General features: G+C 41.6%; 1 protein-coding gene across 7 annotated transcripts in view; it reads left to right on the top strand.

Annotated features, from left to right (window-relative positions):
• Positions 1–18,419, top strand: part of PLCH1 (phospholipase C eta 1) — a 367,659-nt gene that overhangs the window by 222,772 nt on the left and 126,468 nt on the right. For all 7 annotated transcript variants that reach the window (XM_073674758.1, XM_073674759.1, XM_073674757.1 and 4 more), the window contains 2 exons: positions 8,069–8,314; positions 17,280–17,407. In XM_073674758.1, the coding sequence (XP_073530859.1) occupies positions 8,069–8,314; positions 17,280–17,407 (374 nt within the window). The remainder of the gene's footprint in view (positions 1–8,068; positions 8,315–17,279; positions 17,408–18,419) is intronic.

Genomic DNA, 18,419 nt, shown 5'->3' with positions numbered 1-18,419 from the left:
GAATACAGTATGGGCTGTAGAAGAGGTGTGATGCTGGAGAATACAGTATGGGCTGTAGAAGATGAGTGATGCTGGAGAATACAGTATGGGCTGTAGAAGATGAGTGATGCTGGAGCATACAGTATGGGCTGTAGAACAGGTATGATGCTGTAGAATAAGTATGATGCTGGAGAATACAGTATGGGCTGTAGTAGTATGAGCTGGAGAATACAGTATGGGCTGTAGAAGAGGTGTAATGCTGAAGAATACAGTATGAGCTGTAGAAGAGGAGTGATGCTGGAGAATACAGTATGAGCTGTAGAAGAGGAGTGATGCTGGAGAATACAGTATGGGCTGTAGAAGAGGTATGATGCTGGAGAATAGGAGTGATGCTGGAGAATACAGTATGGGCTGTAGAAGAGGTATGATGCTGGAGAATAGGAGTGATGCTGGAGAATACAGAATGGGCTGTAGAAGAGGTGTGATGCTGGAGAATACAGTATGGGCTGTAGTAGTATGATGCTGTATAATAGGCGTAATGCTGGAGAATAAAGTATGAGCTGGAGAATACAGTATGGGCTGTAGAAGAGGTGTGATGCTGGAGAATACAGTATGGGCTGTAGAAGAGGTGGGATGCTGGAGAATACAGTGCGGGCTGTAGAAGAGGCGTGATGCTGGAGAATATAGTATGGGCAGTAGAAGAGGTATGGAGAAGAGGTATGATGGAGAATACAGTATGGGCTGTAGAAGAGGTGTAATGCTGCTGAATACAGTATGGGCTGTAGAAGAGGTATGATACTGGAAAATAGGAGTGATGCTGGAGAATACTGTATGAGTTGTAGAAGAGGAGTGATGCTGGAGAATACAGTATGGGCTGTAGAAGAGGTGTGATGCTGGAGAATACAGTATGGGCTGTAGAAGATGAGTGATGCTGGAGAATACAGTATGGGCTGTAGAAGATGAGTGATGCTGGAGCATACAGTATGGGCTGTAGAACAGGTATGATGCTGTAGAATAAGTATGATGCTGGAGAATACAGTATGGGCTGTAGTAGTATGAGCTGGAGAATACAGTATGGGCTGTAGAAGAGGTGTAATGCTGAAGAATACAGTATGAGCTGTAGAAGAGGAGTGATGCTGGAGAATACAGTATGAGCTGTAGAAGAGGAGTGATGCTGGAGAATACAGTATGAGTTGTAGAAGAGGTGTAATGCTGCTGAATACAGTATGGGCTGTAGAAGAGGTATGATGCTGGAAAATAGGAGTGATGCTGGAGAATACAGTATGGGCTGTAGAAGAGGTATGATGCTGGAGAATAGGAGTGATGCTGGAGAATACAGAATGGGCTGTAGAAGAGGTATGATGCTGGAGAATACAGTATGGGCTGTAGTAGTATGATGCTGTATAATAGGTGTAATGCTGGAGAATAAAGTATGAGCTGGAGAATACAGTATGGGCTGTAGAAGAGGTGTGATGCTGGAGAATACAGTATGGGCTGTAGAAGAGGTGGGATGCTGGAGAATACAGTGCGGGCTGTAGAAGAGGCGTGATGCTGGAGAATATAGTATGGGCAGTAGAAGAGGTATGGAGAAGAGGTATGATGGAGAATACAGTATGGGCTGTAGAAGAGGTGTAATGCTGCTGAATACAGTATGGGCTGTAGAAGAGGTATGATACTGGAAAATAGGAGTGATGCTGGAGAATACTGTATGAGTTGTAGAAGAGGAGTGATGCTGGAGAATACAGTATGGGCTGTAGAAGAGGTGTGATGCTGGAGAATACAGTATGGGCTGTAGAAGATGAGTGATGCTGGAGAATACAGTATGGGCTGTAGAAGAGGTGTAATGCTGCTGAATACAGTATGGGCTGTAGAAGAGGTATGATGCTGGAGAATAGGAGTGATGCTGGAGAATACAGAATGGGCTGTAGAAGAGGTATGATGCTGGAGAATACAGTATGGGCTGTAGTAGTATGATGCTGTATAATAGGTGTAATGCTGGAGAATAAAGTATGAGCTGGAGAATACAGTATGGGCTGTAGAAGAGGTGTAATGCTGAAGAATACAGTATGAGTTGTAGAAGAGGAGTGATGCTGGAGAATACAGTATGAGTTGTAGAAGAGGAGTGATGCTGGAGAATACAGTATGGGCTGTAGAAGAGGAGTGATGCTGGAGAATACAGCATGGGCTATAGAAGAGTGATGCTGGAGAATACAGCATGGGCTATAGAAGAGTGATGCTGGAGCATACAGTATGGGCTGTAGAAGAGGAGTGATGCTTGAGAATACAGTATGGGCTGTAGAGGAGGAGTGATGCTGGAGCATACAGTATGGGCTGTAGAAGAGGTATGATGGAGAATAGGAGTGATGCTGGAGAATACAGTATAGGCTGTAGAAGAGGTGTGATGCTGGAGAATACAGTATGGGCTGTAGAAGATGAGTGATGCTGGAGCATACAGTATGGGCTGTAGAACGGGTATGATGCTGTAGAATAAGTATAATGCTGGAGAATACAGTATGAGCTAGAGAATACAACAGTATGGGCTGTAGAAGAGGAGTGATGCTGGAGCATACAGTATGGGCTGTAGAAGAGGAGTGATGCTGGAGAATACAGTATGGGCTTTAGAAGAGGTATGATGCTGGAGAAGGTGTGATGGTGGAGAATTCAGTATGGGCTGTAGAGTAGGTGTGATGCTGGAGCATACAGTATGGGCTGTAGAAGAGGTGTGATGCTGGAGTATACAGTATGGGCTGTAGAAGAGGAGTGATGCTGGAGTGTACAGTCTGGGCTGTAGAAGAGGAGTGATGCTGGAGAATACAGAATGGGCTGTAGAATTTAAGGCGTTGAATCAAAATGGGCTGAATCAGTATCTTTCAAGCCGATCTGTTAAATAGGTCTTCCAGCCTCTATCCATTGTATAAATAATAATTGCTATATTTGTAGGAGTCTGACCACTGGGACCCCCACTGATTGCTAAAATGGGAGGCCCTGAAAGAAAAAGCTAAACGGTACACTTTTTCAGTTCCAGTGAATACCGTATTTTTCGGACTATAAGAAGCACCGGACCCTAAGACACACCTAGGTTTTAGAGGAGGAAAATAGAAAAAAAAATTAAGCAAAAAATGTAGTCATGATGCACTGTTAAGGGGGAGGGGGCCTGCTTCTGACACTGTTATAGGGGTAATGTCCCCCAATTCTGTTAATATCCCCCATCTTGGTATATAGGGCCCTTTCATCCTGTTATACATGGCCCTCATCTCCATCCTGGTATGTATAGCACCCCCCATCCCTCATCCTGGTATGCATGGACCCCTTCATCCCTCATCCTGGTATGTATGGCACCCTTCATCCCTAATCCTGGTATGTATGGCATTCTTCATTCCTCTTCCTGGTATGTATGCCCCCCCCTCATCCTAGTATGCATGGCACCCTTCATCCCTCTTCCTGGTATGTATGGCCCCCTCATCCATCTTCCTGGTATGTATGGCACCCTTCATCCCTCTTCCTGGTATGTATGGCCCACCTCATCCTGGTATGCTTGGCACCCCTCCATCCTGGTATGCTTGGCACCCCCTGATCCCCATCACGCTGCTCACAAAAAAAACAAAACAATTATACTCACCTCCTCTCTGCTGCCGACACTGATCTCACTGTGTGAGCCACGCATGAGATGCTCTGCCGGAATAGTCACTGCTTCCCACACAGGGACTGTGTGCATGAGGAGCAGTGACCACTCAATCTCATTAAAAGCGCGCACACTGTACCCGCAGCATGGCTCCTGCTGCGCTCAGCGGTCATGTGTGCCCGCAATTAAAGAGCATGAATATTCACTACAACCTTATAGTCTGAATATATGTATACTATGGCTGTGGGTGGTGGGGTGTGTTGGGGGACCTGCAGCGGGGGATGCGCGGGGCACAGGAGGCAGCAGCCACCTGCTGCAACCTACACTGTGCCCGCTACTAAAGAAAATGAATATTCACTGCTCCCCACACCCATGGGCATGGAGAGCAATGAATATTCCTTTTCCTTAATAGCGTGCACACTGTACCCGCAGCGCGGCTCCTGCTGCGCTCGGCGGTCATGTGTGCCCGCTATTAAAGAGCATGAATATTCACTATAACCCATAGGGGTGGGTTGTAGTGAACATTCATGGTCTTTAGTAGGGAGCACGTATGACAGCCGAGCGCAGTAGCGGGCACAGTGTAGGCTGCAGCAGGAGACTGCTGCCTCCTGTGCCTCGCTGATCCCCCGCACACCCCACCACTCACAGCCATAGTATACATATATTCAGACTATATGACGCCCCCCCCCCCTCACTTTCCTCTAAAATTTTGGAGGAAAAAAATTGTCTTATAGTCTGAAAAATACGGTAGGTAGTAAATGTTTCTGACTGGAATTCCCTTTACTCTATTATTTTCCTTTTTTTTTTTGACAGGAAAATAAATTTTAACCCAATACGAAAGTTTGTTTTTCTTGATTTCATTGTAGAACGTCTTCCTCCAAATCCTTTGACTTAAATTATTCAACTTATTTTCAGAAATATAGTGGATTTGACCTATTAAATTCTATACGTATAAGTACCGCGTATATTTTTCTCCTAAGGAGCGTGAAGCTTTTTCTCTTTCTTGATAATTCATGTGATTTACAACTCTATAAAATGAGATCTCCCTATAATATGTCATTATCTAAAAATAGGGTATCCTTTCTTAACTAAAGAATGATAAGTTTGACTTTGATGTTCAAACTGTGCTCAGTAATTACATTTCAGAGTTAAACCAATGGGAACAGCAAGTGCGCTTTAAACTCCTTAACTTTTCGATGTTAGTCCTTTAGAATTAAAATCTGCTTTTTTTCCTTTTACATTTCCATCTTCTGTTCACATGAGAATTTGAGTTCTTACCTTTTTCTGGAACTGAATCTAATCCCTTTTTTGATAATATCAGTTGAACAAAAATATCCTGTTAGCGAGAATATCGTGGCACTTGTATTGATTCACTCATTGTGACTATATATGTATATTCTGTGAAGCAAGCAACAAAATGGTAAAAACACATACAGGGTCTTGCTGGCGCACCATTTAGCCTCTATGACACATAGACTCTTTTGTTGAAACATTATTGTCGGACCCCTGTCGGACTAGGGGATTTGACATGAGAAAGTCTCTATAACTAAACGGCTTCTGTCAGCAAGAACTATATTAGACAGTAGAGGGAGCAGTGATCACGGGCTGGTCTTTGCCCACCCAGTCAGTGCCTGTACATACCCAGAAGGCCAACAAGTTAGAGAGGTTTGTCTAACCCTGTTTTTTTTGAAGCAGGCAGAAAACATCATACACGTTTTTACCCATTAATAAAACACCAGGCCCATAACTGTAACCAATTACATTCATCACTTCCTGCTGCCAAATTGTACAATTTTTGGGGGGTTATTTTGGCTCATAGGGTAACTGATCTGTAGCTGTACTACAGTGCCCTTCAATATGGCAGAATATTTACCTTACAGATCCACTTTAAAGAGTAACTGTCATTTTAATGTTTTTCATAAATCAATAATGCACATAAGATGTATTGCAAAGTTGCTTATTTTTATCCGAGAAATCTGTTTCTTACTCCTCCTGGTCTGATCATTCATTCTCAATTCACTGGTAAAATGTCTATTTAGTGAAGATTTTCCCATTACTGAAATAGGAGATGGCAGTTGCTCCTTTTAAAATTCTATGGTGAGGTAAGGAGGAAACGGACTCAGACATTCTGCTGCAAGGTCTCCTGAAATGTAAGTTAGGGCTTGCTCACATGTTGCATTTTTGCCGCTCATATATTTTTTTTGCTGAAAATAGTGTTTTAGGCTGAGTTCAAACGATGCGTTTTTCATGCGTTTCCGCGGCGTTTTTGCAGTTGCGTAAACGCTGCGGAAACGCATTAAAAACGCATGGTAGAAGGGCAGCAATGTTCCCCAATTGAAATCCGCATGTGCTGTGCCCATGATGCGGATTTTTCCGCATCATGTCAATTAATTTTGCGGAAACGCTGCTCTTTTGCCGCCATTGACTTGCATTAGACCGCATGGAATCCGCATCACTGTATATGTTGATGCGCTTTTCATGCGGTCTAATGTGCGGATGGTACCCGGGTGTGGAGGAGAGGACTCTCATCCAGACCCAGGTACCATTAAAAAAAAAAAGAATAAAATAAAAAATACATATATTCTCACCTTCTGACGGCCCGCGCAGCGCTCCTGCTTGGTTCCCGGCACTTCGGGGTTGAATGAAGAAGGACCTTCGCTGACGTCAGAGTCATGTGACGGGTCACGTGACGCTGACGTCGGAAGGTCCTAAAGTCTTCACTGCCGGCAGCCGGGACCGAGCGAAGCAGGACACCGGGGGCCATCAGAGGGTAAAGTATATATTTATTTTTTGACATTCACACACTATATAAATCCATGCCGGTTACATGGATTTATATAGTGTGAAGTTGACAAGCACTTTCCAAGTGATGCTAAAATCGCTTGGGAAGCGCTTGTCAACCCGCATGCGGAAATGAAAGTGAAGAACGCTTCATTTCCGCATGTCCCTGGCAGGAAACCTCATGTACAATCCGCATGCGTTTTTTCCTGCCAGAGAGATGCAGAAACGCTCAGGAAAAAATCCTGAGCATTTCTGCATCGTGTGCACATACCCTTACAGTACCATCAAAGTGAATGAAATTTCAGAAATTTCCTGCACATGCCATGTATTTTTTCCTTGCAGATTTGAACATTCAAAGCATTTTTTTTCCAATCTGCAGCATGTCAATTCTTTTAGCGTTTTCACTCATTCATATATAAAAGCTGTAAAATTGCAAGTACAAATGCATCTAAAACGCATGCTAAAATGTGTGGATGTTGCACAGCATTTTTCCTGCCAACTCTGTTTTTTGATGCAAAAGAATCTGCTGTAATTACTAAATGTATGCACATGCCTTTACAGTTCTCCATAGAACATTCTGAGCACCAACTGCCATCTCCTATCTCAGTAATGGGAAAATATGTAGTCATTGTAGACAGATTATAACGGTGAATTGAGAATTTTGAGAATGCAGGATCAGTCCAGAGGGAGAAAGAAGCAGATTTTTCTAATAAGAAGCATTATAACGTTTATTATTTTCACGTGTGCCAATGTTTTATGAAACAATAACAGTTACTCGGTGAAGGGAATCTGTCAGCAGGTTTTTGCTATAAAATCTGAACAGATTGTCACTGAAGGACAAAAAAAAAAGCCGAATTCATTGTTTATATTTCAGGGGAGCATGGTTTTCCATGTGTAAGGTTCTTATGCCTCGTAGTGGCGTTAAACTACAGGACATGTGACCGCTGCAGCTAATCACTGGGCTCAGTGGTTATGTGCAGACTTAGATTGGTTACAAGATGGGAGGAGTGGTGGAGCAGGTGAGTGCAAGGAACAGTAGAGCTTATTATTTTCACCTAGAGGATGAGAATAGGTATAAAAATAAAGCTTTTACATGGAAAACCCCTTAAAGTGTTTGTAGGGATATTGGAAGTTGTGGATTAGAAAAACTGTGCTCCAAGCACTATTATGATGTATGGGGTGCAGTGGCCTAAAAGTAGGATTACTGTTTCTATGCTGCAGAATTCAATTTGGGTTAAGCAAATGTAATAAAGAATAAATGTAATAAAATAAAAATATCCTTCTGTTGTGTCAGTGGGTATGTGTGCCCATGTGATCTGTCCTGATAAATGTCATTGATTCTACTGATTACCTACTTTGTATTAAGAAATGAATCGGCACAGACTGTTGCACCTCGTGTTCAGAGATGGACATCCACTTTACTATTTTCCGGGCCGCCGTTCTACCAGTGCTGAACCTACAGAGACGCACTTCGCTCTGCAGTAACACCGCACAGCCCTATCTCCTATTGTCGTCTTTACTCACTTCTGACGCATGAAAGGTCTGCTCCACCTGCACACGGCCGGCGGTATCCTGCAGGCACAATCAGCCTGGTCTAATGACAGAGCGCAGGCAAAACGCTTTCTGAACAACACGGCGTCCCCTGAGCATTTCCTCCAAATCCTAATTTTGTCTTTCTCATTTCAGTTATAATTGATTCCATTTACAAAGTGACAGAGGGGAGGCAGTCTGAGATCTTCCATCGCCATGCAGAGGGAAACTTTGACCCTACTTGTTGCTTTACCATTTACCATGGTAACCACATGGAGTGTTTGGATCTGATCACATCCAACCCAGAGGAAGCCCGGACATGGATTACAGGGTTAAAGTATCTGATGGCTGGGATAAGTGATGAAGATTCTCTGGCTAAAAGGCAACGCACTCATGATCAATATCCTTTAGTAATACCTAATGTTCTGTCTCTTCCTAAGGGTTAAATATCTGCCTGCTCAATATGCATGTATTATATAATGTATAGAGTATTGATTCATTATAGGTGAGCTGGAGAGCGTTGGTATATTCAAGTATTTATTATTTTATGACTTCTTTTACATTATAATGAATTATGTTCAGCCTTAAAGACTGGTGGGAGTCTGTCCATCCGAAACACATTACTAATGGTGAATCTTGGATTTAGGATTATTAATGGGCAAAGATATGTATGTGTGTGTGTGTGTGTGTGTGTGTATATATATATATATATATATATATATATATATATATATATATATATATATATATATAATTAAAATATATATTGCTCAAAAAATAAAGGGAACACTTAAACAACAGAATATAACTCCAGGTAAATCAAACTTCTGTGAACTCAAACTGTCCACTTAGGAAGCAACACTGATTGACAATCAATTTCACATGCTGTTGTGTAAATGGAATAGACAATAGATGGAAATTATTGGCAATTATCAAGACACACTCAATAAAGGAGTGATTCTATAGGTGGGGACCACAGACCACATCTCAGTACCAATGCTTTCTGGCTGATGTTTTGGTCACTTTTGAATGTTGGTTGGGCTTTCACACTAGTGGTAGCATGAGACGGACTCTACACCCCACAGAAGTTGCTCAGGTAGTGCAGCTCATCCAGGATGGCACATCAATGCGAGCTGTGGCAAGAAGGTTTGCTGTGTCTGTCAGCGCAGTGTCCACAGGCTGGAGGCCCTACTAGGAGACAGGCCAGTACACCAGGAGACGTGGAGGGGCCGTAGGAGGGCAGCAACCCCGCAGCAGGACCGCTACCTCCGCCTTTGTGCAAAGATGGTACAGGAGGAGCACTGCCAGAGCCCTGCAAAATGACCTCCAGCAGCACAAATGGTTAGAAACCGACTCCATGAGGGTGGTATGAGGACCCGACATCCACAGATGGGGGTTGTTCTCACAGCCCAACACCGTGCAGGACTCTTGGCATTTGTCGCAGAACACCAGGATTGGCAAAGTTGCCACTGGCGCCCTGTGCTCTTCACAAATGAAAACAGGTTCACACTGAGCACATGTGACAGACTTGACAGAGTCTGAAGACGCCGTGGAGAGCGATCTGCTGCCTGCAACATCCTTCAGCATGAGCACTTTGGCAGTGGGTCAGTAATGGTGTGGGGTGGCATTTCTTTGGAGGGCCGCACAGCCCTCCATGTGCTCGCCAGAGGTAGCCTGACTGCCATTCGGTCCCGAGATGAGATCCTCAGACCCCTTGTGAGACCATATGCTGGTGCAGTTGGCCCTGGGTTCCTGCTAATGCAGGACAATGCCAGACCTCATGTGGCTGGAGTGTCAGCAGTTCCTGCAAGATGAAGGCATTGAAGCTATGGACTGGCCCGGCCGTTCCCCAGACCTGAATCCGATTGAGCACATCTGGGACATCATGCCTCGCTCCATCCACCAACGTCACGTTGCACCACAGACTGTCCAGGAGTTGGCGGATGCTTTCGTCCAGGTCTGGGAGGAGATCCCACAGGAGACCATCCGCAACCTCATCAGTAGCATGCCCAGGCATTGTAGGGAGGTCATACAGGCACGTGGAGGCCATACACAATACTGAGCCTCATTTTGACTTGTTTTAAGGACATTACATCAAAGTTGGATCAGCCTGTAGTGTGTTTTTCCACTTTAATTTTGGGGGTGACTCCAAATCCAGGCCTCCATTGGTTAATAAATTTGATTTCCACTGATGATTTTTGTGTGATTTTGTTGTCAGTACATTCAACTTTGTACAGAACAAAGTATTCAATGAGAATATTTCCTTCATTCAGATCTAGGATGTGTTATTTTATGTGTGTGTGTGTGTGTATATACAGTACAGACCAAAAGTTAGGACACACCTTCTCATTTAAAGATTTTTCTGTATTTTCATGATTTTGAAAATTGTACATTCACACTGAAGGCATCAAAACTATGAATTAACACATGTGGAATTATATACTTAACAAAAAAGTGTGAAACAACTGAAAATATGTCTTATATTCTAGGTTCTTCAAAGTAGCCACCTTTTTCTTTGATGACTGCTTTGCACACTCTTGGCATTCTCTTGATGAGCTTCAAGAGGTAGTCACCGGAAATGGTTTTCACTTCACAGGTGTGCCCTGTCAGGTTTAATAAGTGGGATTTCTTGCCTTATAAATGGGGTTGGGGCCATCAGTTGTGTTGTGCAGAAGTCTGGTGGATACACAGCTGATAGCCCTACTGAATAGACTGTTAGAATTTGTATTATGGCAAGAAAAAAGCAGCTAAGTAAAGAAAAACGAGTGGCAATCATTACTTTACGAAATGAAGGTCAGTCAGTACGAAAAATTGGGCAAACTTTGAAAGTGTCCCCAAGTGCAGTTGCAAAAACCATCAAGCGCTACAAAGAAACTGGCTCACATGAGGACCGCCCCAGGAAAGGAAGACCAAGAGTCACCTCTGCTTCTGAGAATAAGTTTATCCGAGTCACCAGCCTCAGAAATCGCAGGTTAACAGCAGCTCAGATTAGAGACCAGGTCAATGCCACACACAGTTCTAGAAGCAGACACATCTCTACAACAACTGTTAAGAGGAGACTTTGTGCAGCAGGCCATCATGGTAAAATAGCTGCTAGGAAACCACAGCTAAGAATAGGCAACAAGCAGAAGAGACTTGTTTGGGCTAAAGAACCCAAGGAATGGACATTAGACCAGTGGAAATCTGTGCTTTGGTCTGATGAGTCCAAATTTGAGATCTTTGGTTCCAACCACCGTGTCTTTGTGCGATGCAGAAAAGGTGAACGGATGGACTCTACATGCCTGGTTCCCACCGTGAAGCATGGAGGAGGAGGTGTGATGGTGTGGGGGTGCTTTTCTGGTGACACTGTTGGGGATTTATTTAAAATTGAAGGCATACTGAACCAGCATGGCTACCACAGCATCTTGCAACGGCATGCTATTCCATCCGGTTTGCGTTTAGTTGGACCATCATTTATTTTTCAACAGGAAAATGACCCCAAACACACCTCCAGGCTGTGTAAGGGCTATTTGACCAAGGAGGAGAGTGATGGGGTGTTACGCCAGATGACCTGGCCTCCACAGTCACCAGACCTGAACCCAATCGAGATGCTTTGGGGTGAGCTGGACTGCACAGTGAAGGCAAAAGGGCCAACAAGTGCTAAGCATCTCTGGGAACTCCTTCAAGATTGTTGGAAGACCATTTCCAGTGACTACCTCTTGAAGCTCATCAAGAGAATGCCAAGAGTGTGCAAAGCAGTCATCAAAGCAAAAGGTGGCTACTTTGAAGAACCTAGAATATAAGACATATTTTCAGCTGTTTCACACTTTTTTGTTAAGTATATAATTCCACATGTGTTAATTCCTAGTTTTGATGCCTTCAGTGTGAATGTACAATTTTCATAGTCATGAAAATACAGAAAAATCTTTAAATGAGGTGTGTCCAAACTTTTGGTCTGTACTGTGTGTGTATGTATGTATATATATATATATATATATATATATATATATATAATATGTGTGTATATATAAAATAAATTTTTACACATTTATCTATGAGAGTATTGGGACAGCGAGGGCCCGACTGCTAGGAAATTAAGCGTTCTCTAAAGTAGCGGATTCCTTGTCTCCATAATGACCGCAGTGGGTAAAGGGTGGTGGTTGAGTCCTCCATACAATGCTACATTAGATGTAGAATAATAGTTTGGATCACACTTGGCCACGACTCCATACAAATGCTTCCTACCCCAGTTTTGTTGAGAGGGAATCTGTAACCTCCAAAATGTATATTAAAGTACTTAAACAATTGTATAGGGTTCTTAACCCTTATAAAAATCAAACAAGCAGTATAGATTTTAGTGTTTTATTAACGGAGAAAACAACTTTTATTTCACACTCTTGGCGTGGTCAAGGAATCTATGCACCATTACGTTCTTTCAATATGCTTTCTGAGTACTTTTCTTAATCTTGACTGAATATGCTCATTTGCCCAAATCAAGTGCTGACTGAGTTCAGTCTGCGGTACACTGACTATGAACGAGCCCGGCAGCGCTCACACGATGTGGGTGCAGGCATGCTTTCATTCCTAGCTCCTGTCTGCAGACACTACTTTCTACACTGATACTGGAAGTGTAGCTAATGGCTGCAGCCGTCATCATCCAGGGATGAGAGCACACCGACACTGCTGGCGTGCCTATAACTGACAGTGTGGGCAGAGCTGGGCTCATTCAGTGCCAGTGTACTGCAAATTGAGTTCAGGCATCGCTCGCTCTGGGCAAGCAAGTGCGGTCAATCAGGGAAACTGTTCAGAATGCAAATTTGGAAGATGTAATGGTGCATTAAGACATTAGCCAAAGCTGCATCGATCCTCCCTCATTTACATATGACACAAGTTGTTTTCTCGGCCCCTAAAACACTAAAGTGTATATTGCTGGTTTGTATGATTTTTTATAGCAGTCCCCTATGCAACTGTTTAAGTAGTTTTATATGTATTTTGGAGGCAACAGACTTTCTTTAATGTAGGAATGGCTAGTAAAGCCCTATTCCTTAAAAGAAAATCTAATAAAAAGGAAACTTGCAAAAAAAATTTTAGAATATGGATTATTCCTGTGGGAAAGGGAGAAAAGGTGTCGCTTTCGGAGTACAGTAAGTTGGAGATCGGTTTGGTAATAGGTAGAGAAGTCTCTCGCCTCGCTCGGTTGCACAACCCCATATCCATGTATTTTGAAATTAACGGAAGGTGCAGTCGATCTGGTGTACTGGTGTGATATCCCCCAAAAGAGATTCCAGCAGAGTGCAATACAAGGTATAAAGTCCAGGTACTGGGCGCTCCCAAATAATGACAACCCAAATGTTCACCAAAAATGAACCAGAACGATTAAAATGTATTAAAACCACAACTCGTTCTTTAGGTGTCTGAAGAGTAATGAGTACATTGAGCTTAAGAAAAAAAAAAATCTGCAGATTTGTAATATTTTGCCAAACTATTAGACAGTCACTTCATCCATTTTTTGTCTTTTACATAACTTGACAAGCTGAAGAAGTGTACCAAGTGATAAAGTGAACAAGTAATGAAGGGATATTGGAGCAGAAGATGTATCACTTGGTAGATAGAACATTTTTAAGTGAAGGCAGGAAGATGACCCTTTTGGAATTATGGTGGTCCTATTATCATTAGTTTTCCCCAGAAACCATTACAAATGGCTGAATAGGATTTAATACAAGCACAACTCAAGGGCTTTTGAAGTGGTGATTTCTTGGCGTAGGGGAGAAGTACCATTGAAACATTATAGTTATTCTTTAACATTGGGATATTACATTCTTTCTTTCATGTTAAGCACAGGCTTGACTTTTCATTAGTCTTCTCAATCAGTTTCCACATTAGTAGCCAGATAAATAGATTTTTTTTTTAATGTAATGACTATACATTAATACTCATATATAGTGTAGCACTGTGAGAATAATATGAGCAGCTGGAAGGCTGCTGTGTGAACCGAGCCCAGCGATGCTCCAGCTGGCAGTGAAAGTTGACAAGAGCCACAGAGGACTAGACAGGGGTGGAAGACAACTGCTATTGTGCGGATGAAGTGCAACCCTGGGAGAACGGGCGCACGGATGGGTGGAGATTGCATCACATTCTGAATCTGGAATCTTTCATTGTTAGGTTGTTGCTTACACTGATTTTGTGTAATATTCTCGCTCTGTACATTCATAGGGATTGGTAGCTACAGCTTAGCCCCATACAGATATGGCCTCACTAAATACGCCTGGAAACCAGTAACTGTGTTTCTCTACTGGGACACATTTTACTTCCTTTAAAAATGGAAAAAGATAAACTGCAATGAACTAGACGCCTCGTGGTCGACAGATAAAATCCATTGGAATGTATATTAAAGTGTTTGCTAAAATTTGCATGCCAGGCATTATAGATCTCTCCCAGTGGACTCATAAATGCTATTAATTCAGTGGAGGCGGCTTCGTTAATTAAACATTTATGAGGCTTTGCTGGAGACCTTAGAATATTTCAATTCAATAGTGGAGACAACCAGTAGTTTCAGATCAGAGAACAGCGCTCCAGATATTTTTTGCTTTATATCTCATTGTGATAATATTTTTATAATATGTTATTTCTGCTCATTTGATGAAGTTTTCAGATATGACGAAGGCTAAAGACACATGTTGATGATTGAAAAAAAAAAAAAAAAAAGGCCACGATTTATCATTTGCAATTTCTTTCAGTCACTTTTCAGATTTTGTCTTGCTGTATGCACTGACTTTTTGAGCCAAATTCCTCAAAATGGTCCACGCAGTTCATGAATTTGACGCAAAATTAAAAAGGCTCTCTCATTTTCTCTTTAACCATTTTTTTACGACTTTAGAGCCAAAAGTCTGAAATTTTTTTTAAAAAGTCGCACTTCTTTCTAAAAAATTATACCAAATTGAAAACTGTCAAAGAAACCTAATTCCAGGCAGAGACTGGAGTCAGATGTACCAAAAAAAATGTGACATTTGGTAAAAGTCTGCTGATAGCCCCCATCGCAGCCATCTCATCTCAAGCCAATTGCTTGAGTTAATAGGAGGTCATTACTATTCCTATATACTTTAAGGCTGTAGTGTTGCTGTATGTAGAACAAGCGATCAAACAATCAGTTTCAAGTCTCCTTAGGAAGACTAACAAAGGTTGTTTTTTTAAAGATTTAAAAAATCTTTTGAAAGTATAATTCAAAATGAATGAATAAAAAATAAATAGAAAATTGTAAAAAAAAAAAAAAAAAAATGTATTTGATATCATCACACTTTTTAAAGGAGTTATCCAGAGCTTTTGTTTTGCTAACTACCTGCCTTTTGATCTCTTTTGGCTCAGTGTGACCATGATTTGCTCCTGCTGGCTGTTTCTTGCTTCCTGTGACGACACGTTGACAGAGCAGCTCCTTCTCTTCTGCTCTGCTCTGTGAATAGAAAGTCACGTTGATTGACAGCTGTCTCCCAGATGCTCTGTTGAGGTGAGGTCAAAGAAACTCCTCGGCCAGGAGATATTATCACAGGGCAGATCAGGCAGGTAATTAGCAACAAACTGTCAGTAAGTTCTTCGCACCATAGGGGAAAAAAGTCCCGGATAACCTCTTTAAAGTCTGATCTATCAGAAGGTACTTAACCTGTAGATGCCAAAAAGATTGAAATGCCAGAATTGTCACACTTGGTTTCCACATTTCCTTGGAAAAATGCAATAAAAAATGATCAAAATGTTGTATGTCCCTCAAGATGGTATTCATAAAGCTATAACTCTGCACACAGAAAACAAGCCCTCACGCAAGTCCATTGTTGGAAAAATAAGAAAGTTTTGAGTATCAAAGAATGGTAACACATCTCATTAAATCACAAACCACTAAAGTATACATAAAATGAACCTGATAAGTTTAGCATCACCATAATCATACTGACCTGAAGGAAAATATTGCCAGGTAATTTTGAACGCTATGAAAACAAACCTTAAAAACAAGGTTTTGTTTTTATGGCGTTCATTCATTGTTTTACCTTCTCAGCTCACTTGTGAGAAAACTCCATCTGCCATTACATTAACGACGGAGTAACTGAAGTACGCCAATTTCGGGGTATTACTGATCGTGCTGCGGTTAGGCAGAATCTTAAAAGCTTACGTTTTTGGGAACCAATTGAGCCCGGAAGCATAGATAGAAGGGCTATCTGTGGAGAGGGTACCATTACTTCAGAGATTTTGTTGTACACCATAAACTCATCCTTCCAAAAATCTTTAATTTTGCAACAGTCGTACCAATCTCTGTTCCACAGCGCCAACACAGGTCCGATATGGAAGGGAAGATTTTGTGTAGCCTTTCAGGGCACTGATACCATCTCGTCAAAATCTTATAATTTTTTTTCTTTCACGTAGCCAGCTGAAGACTTTTTATGAGTAAATAAATACGCTTTTTGTTTATCTTCCTCAGTGATGGAGATGTTCAACTCAGTTTCCCAAGCATGTATAAAAATTGGGTTATCCACCACAGACTGACTTAGACTGCTATGGGGATGAGAGATCAAGTGAGATGGTGCTGTGCCCTGCAAAAATAACCGTTCGAAGGATGTTGGCAAAAGGGATGTGGAGGCAGTGGTGTGCCGCTCCCCTCTTTTTCTTTATTATAGTACATTATATCGTTTAATGAATGTTGTACTTCACAAATACGGCTTGTCTCCTTCAGAAGCATAAAAAAAGTTATGGCTCGTAGAAGAGGAGGGGAAAAAATTGAATGCGAAAAATTGAAAATCACCATTCATAAAGGAGACGTGACCTCAAGTTTAGGTGATCAGAGAACAGCCGGATGATTAATTAAAATCTTACAAATTTGAGTATTATAAAGGTTAATTATACAAGACAGACAACATTTTAGGCCTATAATATTTGGGTTTAATAAATGATTGTAGCTTAACCCCTACAGCTTCTATAATTTTATTACTAAAAGCTTGAGAGTTTTTGTTGGTAAGTTTAGACTTCTTAGAGTTAAAGGGGTATTCCTATCTCCAAGATCCTATCCCAATATGTAGTAGATATAATAATAATAATAATATTAGCAAATACCTCAATTAGAAATGTTGATTCGCTATGTTGCTTACCCCATGTACAGGGCATTGCAGTAGCTTACAAAACCAAAACTATTATTACAGTACCCCAACATCCCTTGTATAAGTGTCACTGCTACTTCTCCATAAAGTATACCTTTATGGGTCTGACATGCCAGTGACCTGAGAACTCTCAGAGAATCTTATTGTAGGACATGAACATCTGTGAAGTTATTGTGTGACTGCCGTAGGGTATGTTCTTGCCATATTCAGGTCTTATTTCTTGGTTTTATCACTTCCTTAATGGATTCATACATGGGTAAAACAGACATTCGAAGAAGCTGACAAGAATGGAGATGGATTGCTGAATATTGAAGAAATCTACCAGCTCATGCATAAGCTTAATGTGAATTTACCTCGCAGGAAAGTCCGGCAGATGTTCCAGGTTAGTTTCCGCGTGCATATATTACACACTAACACAACACCTTTGTGATCAGATCAATGATTCCTTAAGTAATAAAGGTACTTTCAATTGTGATTTATTACCGTATTTTTTGTCCACTTTTGGATCACTATTAAGAACATGGATGTTTTAGTGCCATTTTAGTATTGTGTGCTTTGTTTTGGCTGGTTTAGCAATAACAATGTGATTTATGAGCAAGTGAATAATATTTTGATCTACAGTAGGTTATTTTGCCACTTTAGAAATATTGTTTACTAGACAAATTGTTCCCATTGTAGCAATATAAAACATTGCTATTCTCCATAATGGGTTCAAGATCAGAGCTGTAGTAGTTATCATAGGAGAGAGACATTAGGCAGTTTAGATAATGTTTTCCTCTATGGTAAACTATAATTCTGTCTATTAAGGCACAATTTTCGCAGTAATAATAATAATAATAGTTTATTTTTATAGCGCCAACATATTCCGCAGCACTTTACAAATTTTAGGGGGGACTTATACAGACAATACAGAATAAGCATATCTCATATCGAAAGGAGTGAGGGCCCTGCTCGCAAGCTTACAGTCTATGAGGAAATGGGGGAGACACAAAAGGTAAAAAGTACATATATTGTATAATGCAGCCTTGATATACTGAATAGGATAAATAATAATAAATGGACTGGTCGCCAGCCAGTATGTGTACAGTCCTGACAGAGGCTTTTATGTGCATGGTTGGTTTAAACCCGAAGTTGAAGAAGATTTTAATATGGGGGAAAGCTGGGATGGACAGAGTGTGTTTAGGTGATACGCCAGTCTAAAGAAATGTGTTTTTAGGGTTCGCTTGAAACTGTGGGTATCGGGAATTAATCGAACTGTCCTGGGTAGTGCATTCCAGAGAATTGGCGCAGCACGCGAGAAATCTTGGAGACGGGAGTGGGAAGTTCGGATTATGGAGGATTTTAGTTTCAAGTCATTTGCAGAACGGAGGGCACGTGTAGGGTGGTAGACTGAG

Source organism: Phyllobates terribilis, unplaced genomic scaffold (genome assembly GCF_046119375.1).
Source record: "Phyllobates terribilis strain yellow unplaced genomic scaffold, ASM4611937v1 Scaffold_3__8_contigs__length_932513732, whole genome shotgun sequence".
NCBI lineage: Eukaryota > Metazoa > Chordata > Amphibia > Anura > Dendrobatidae > Phyllobates > Phyllobates terribilis.
Note: the sequence above shows the minus strand (reverse complement) of the source record. Positions and strands in the feature narration are given on the sequence as shown.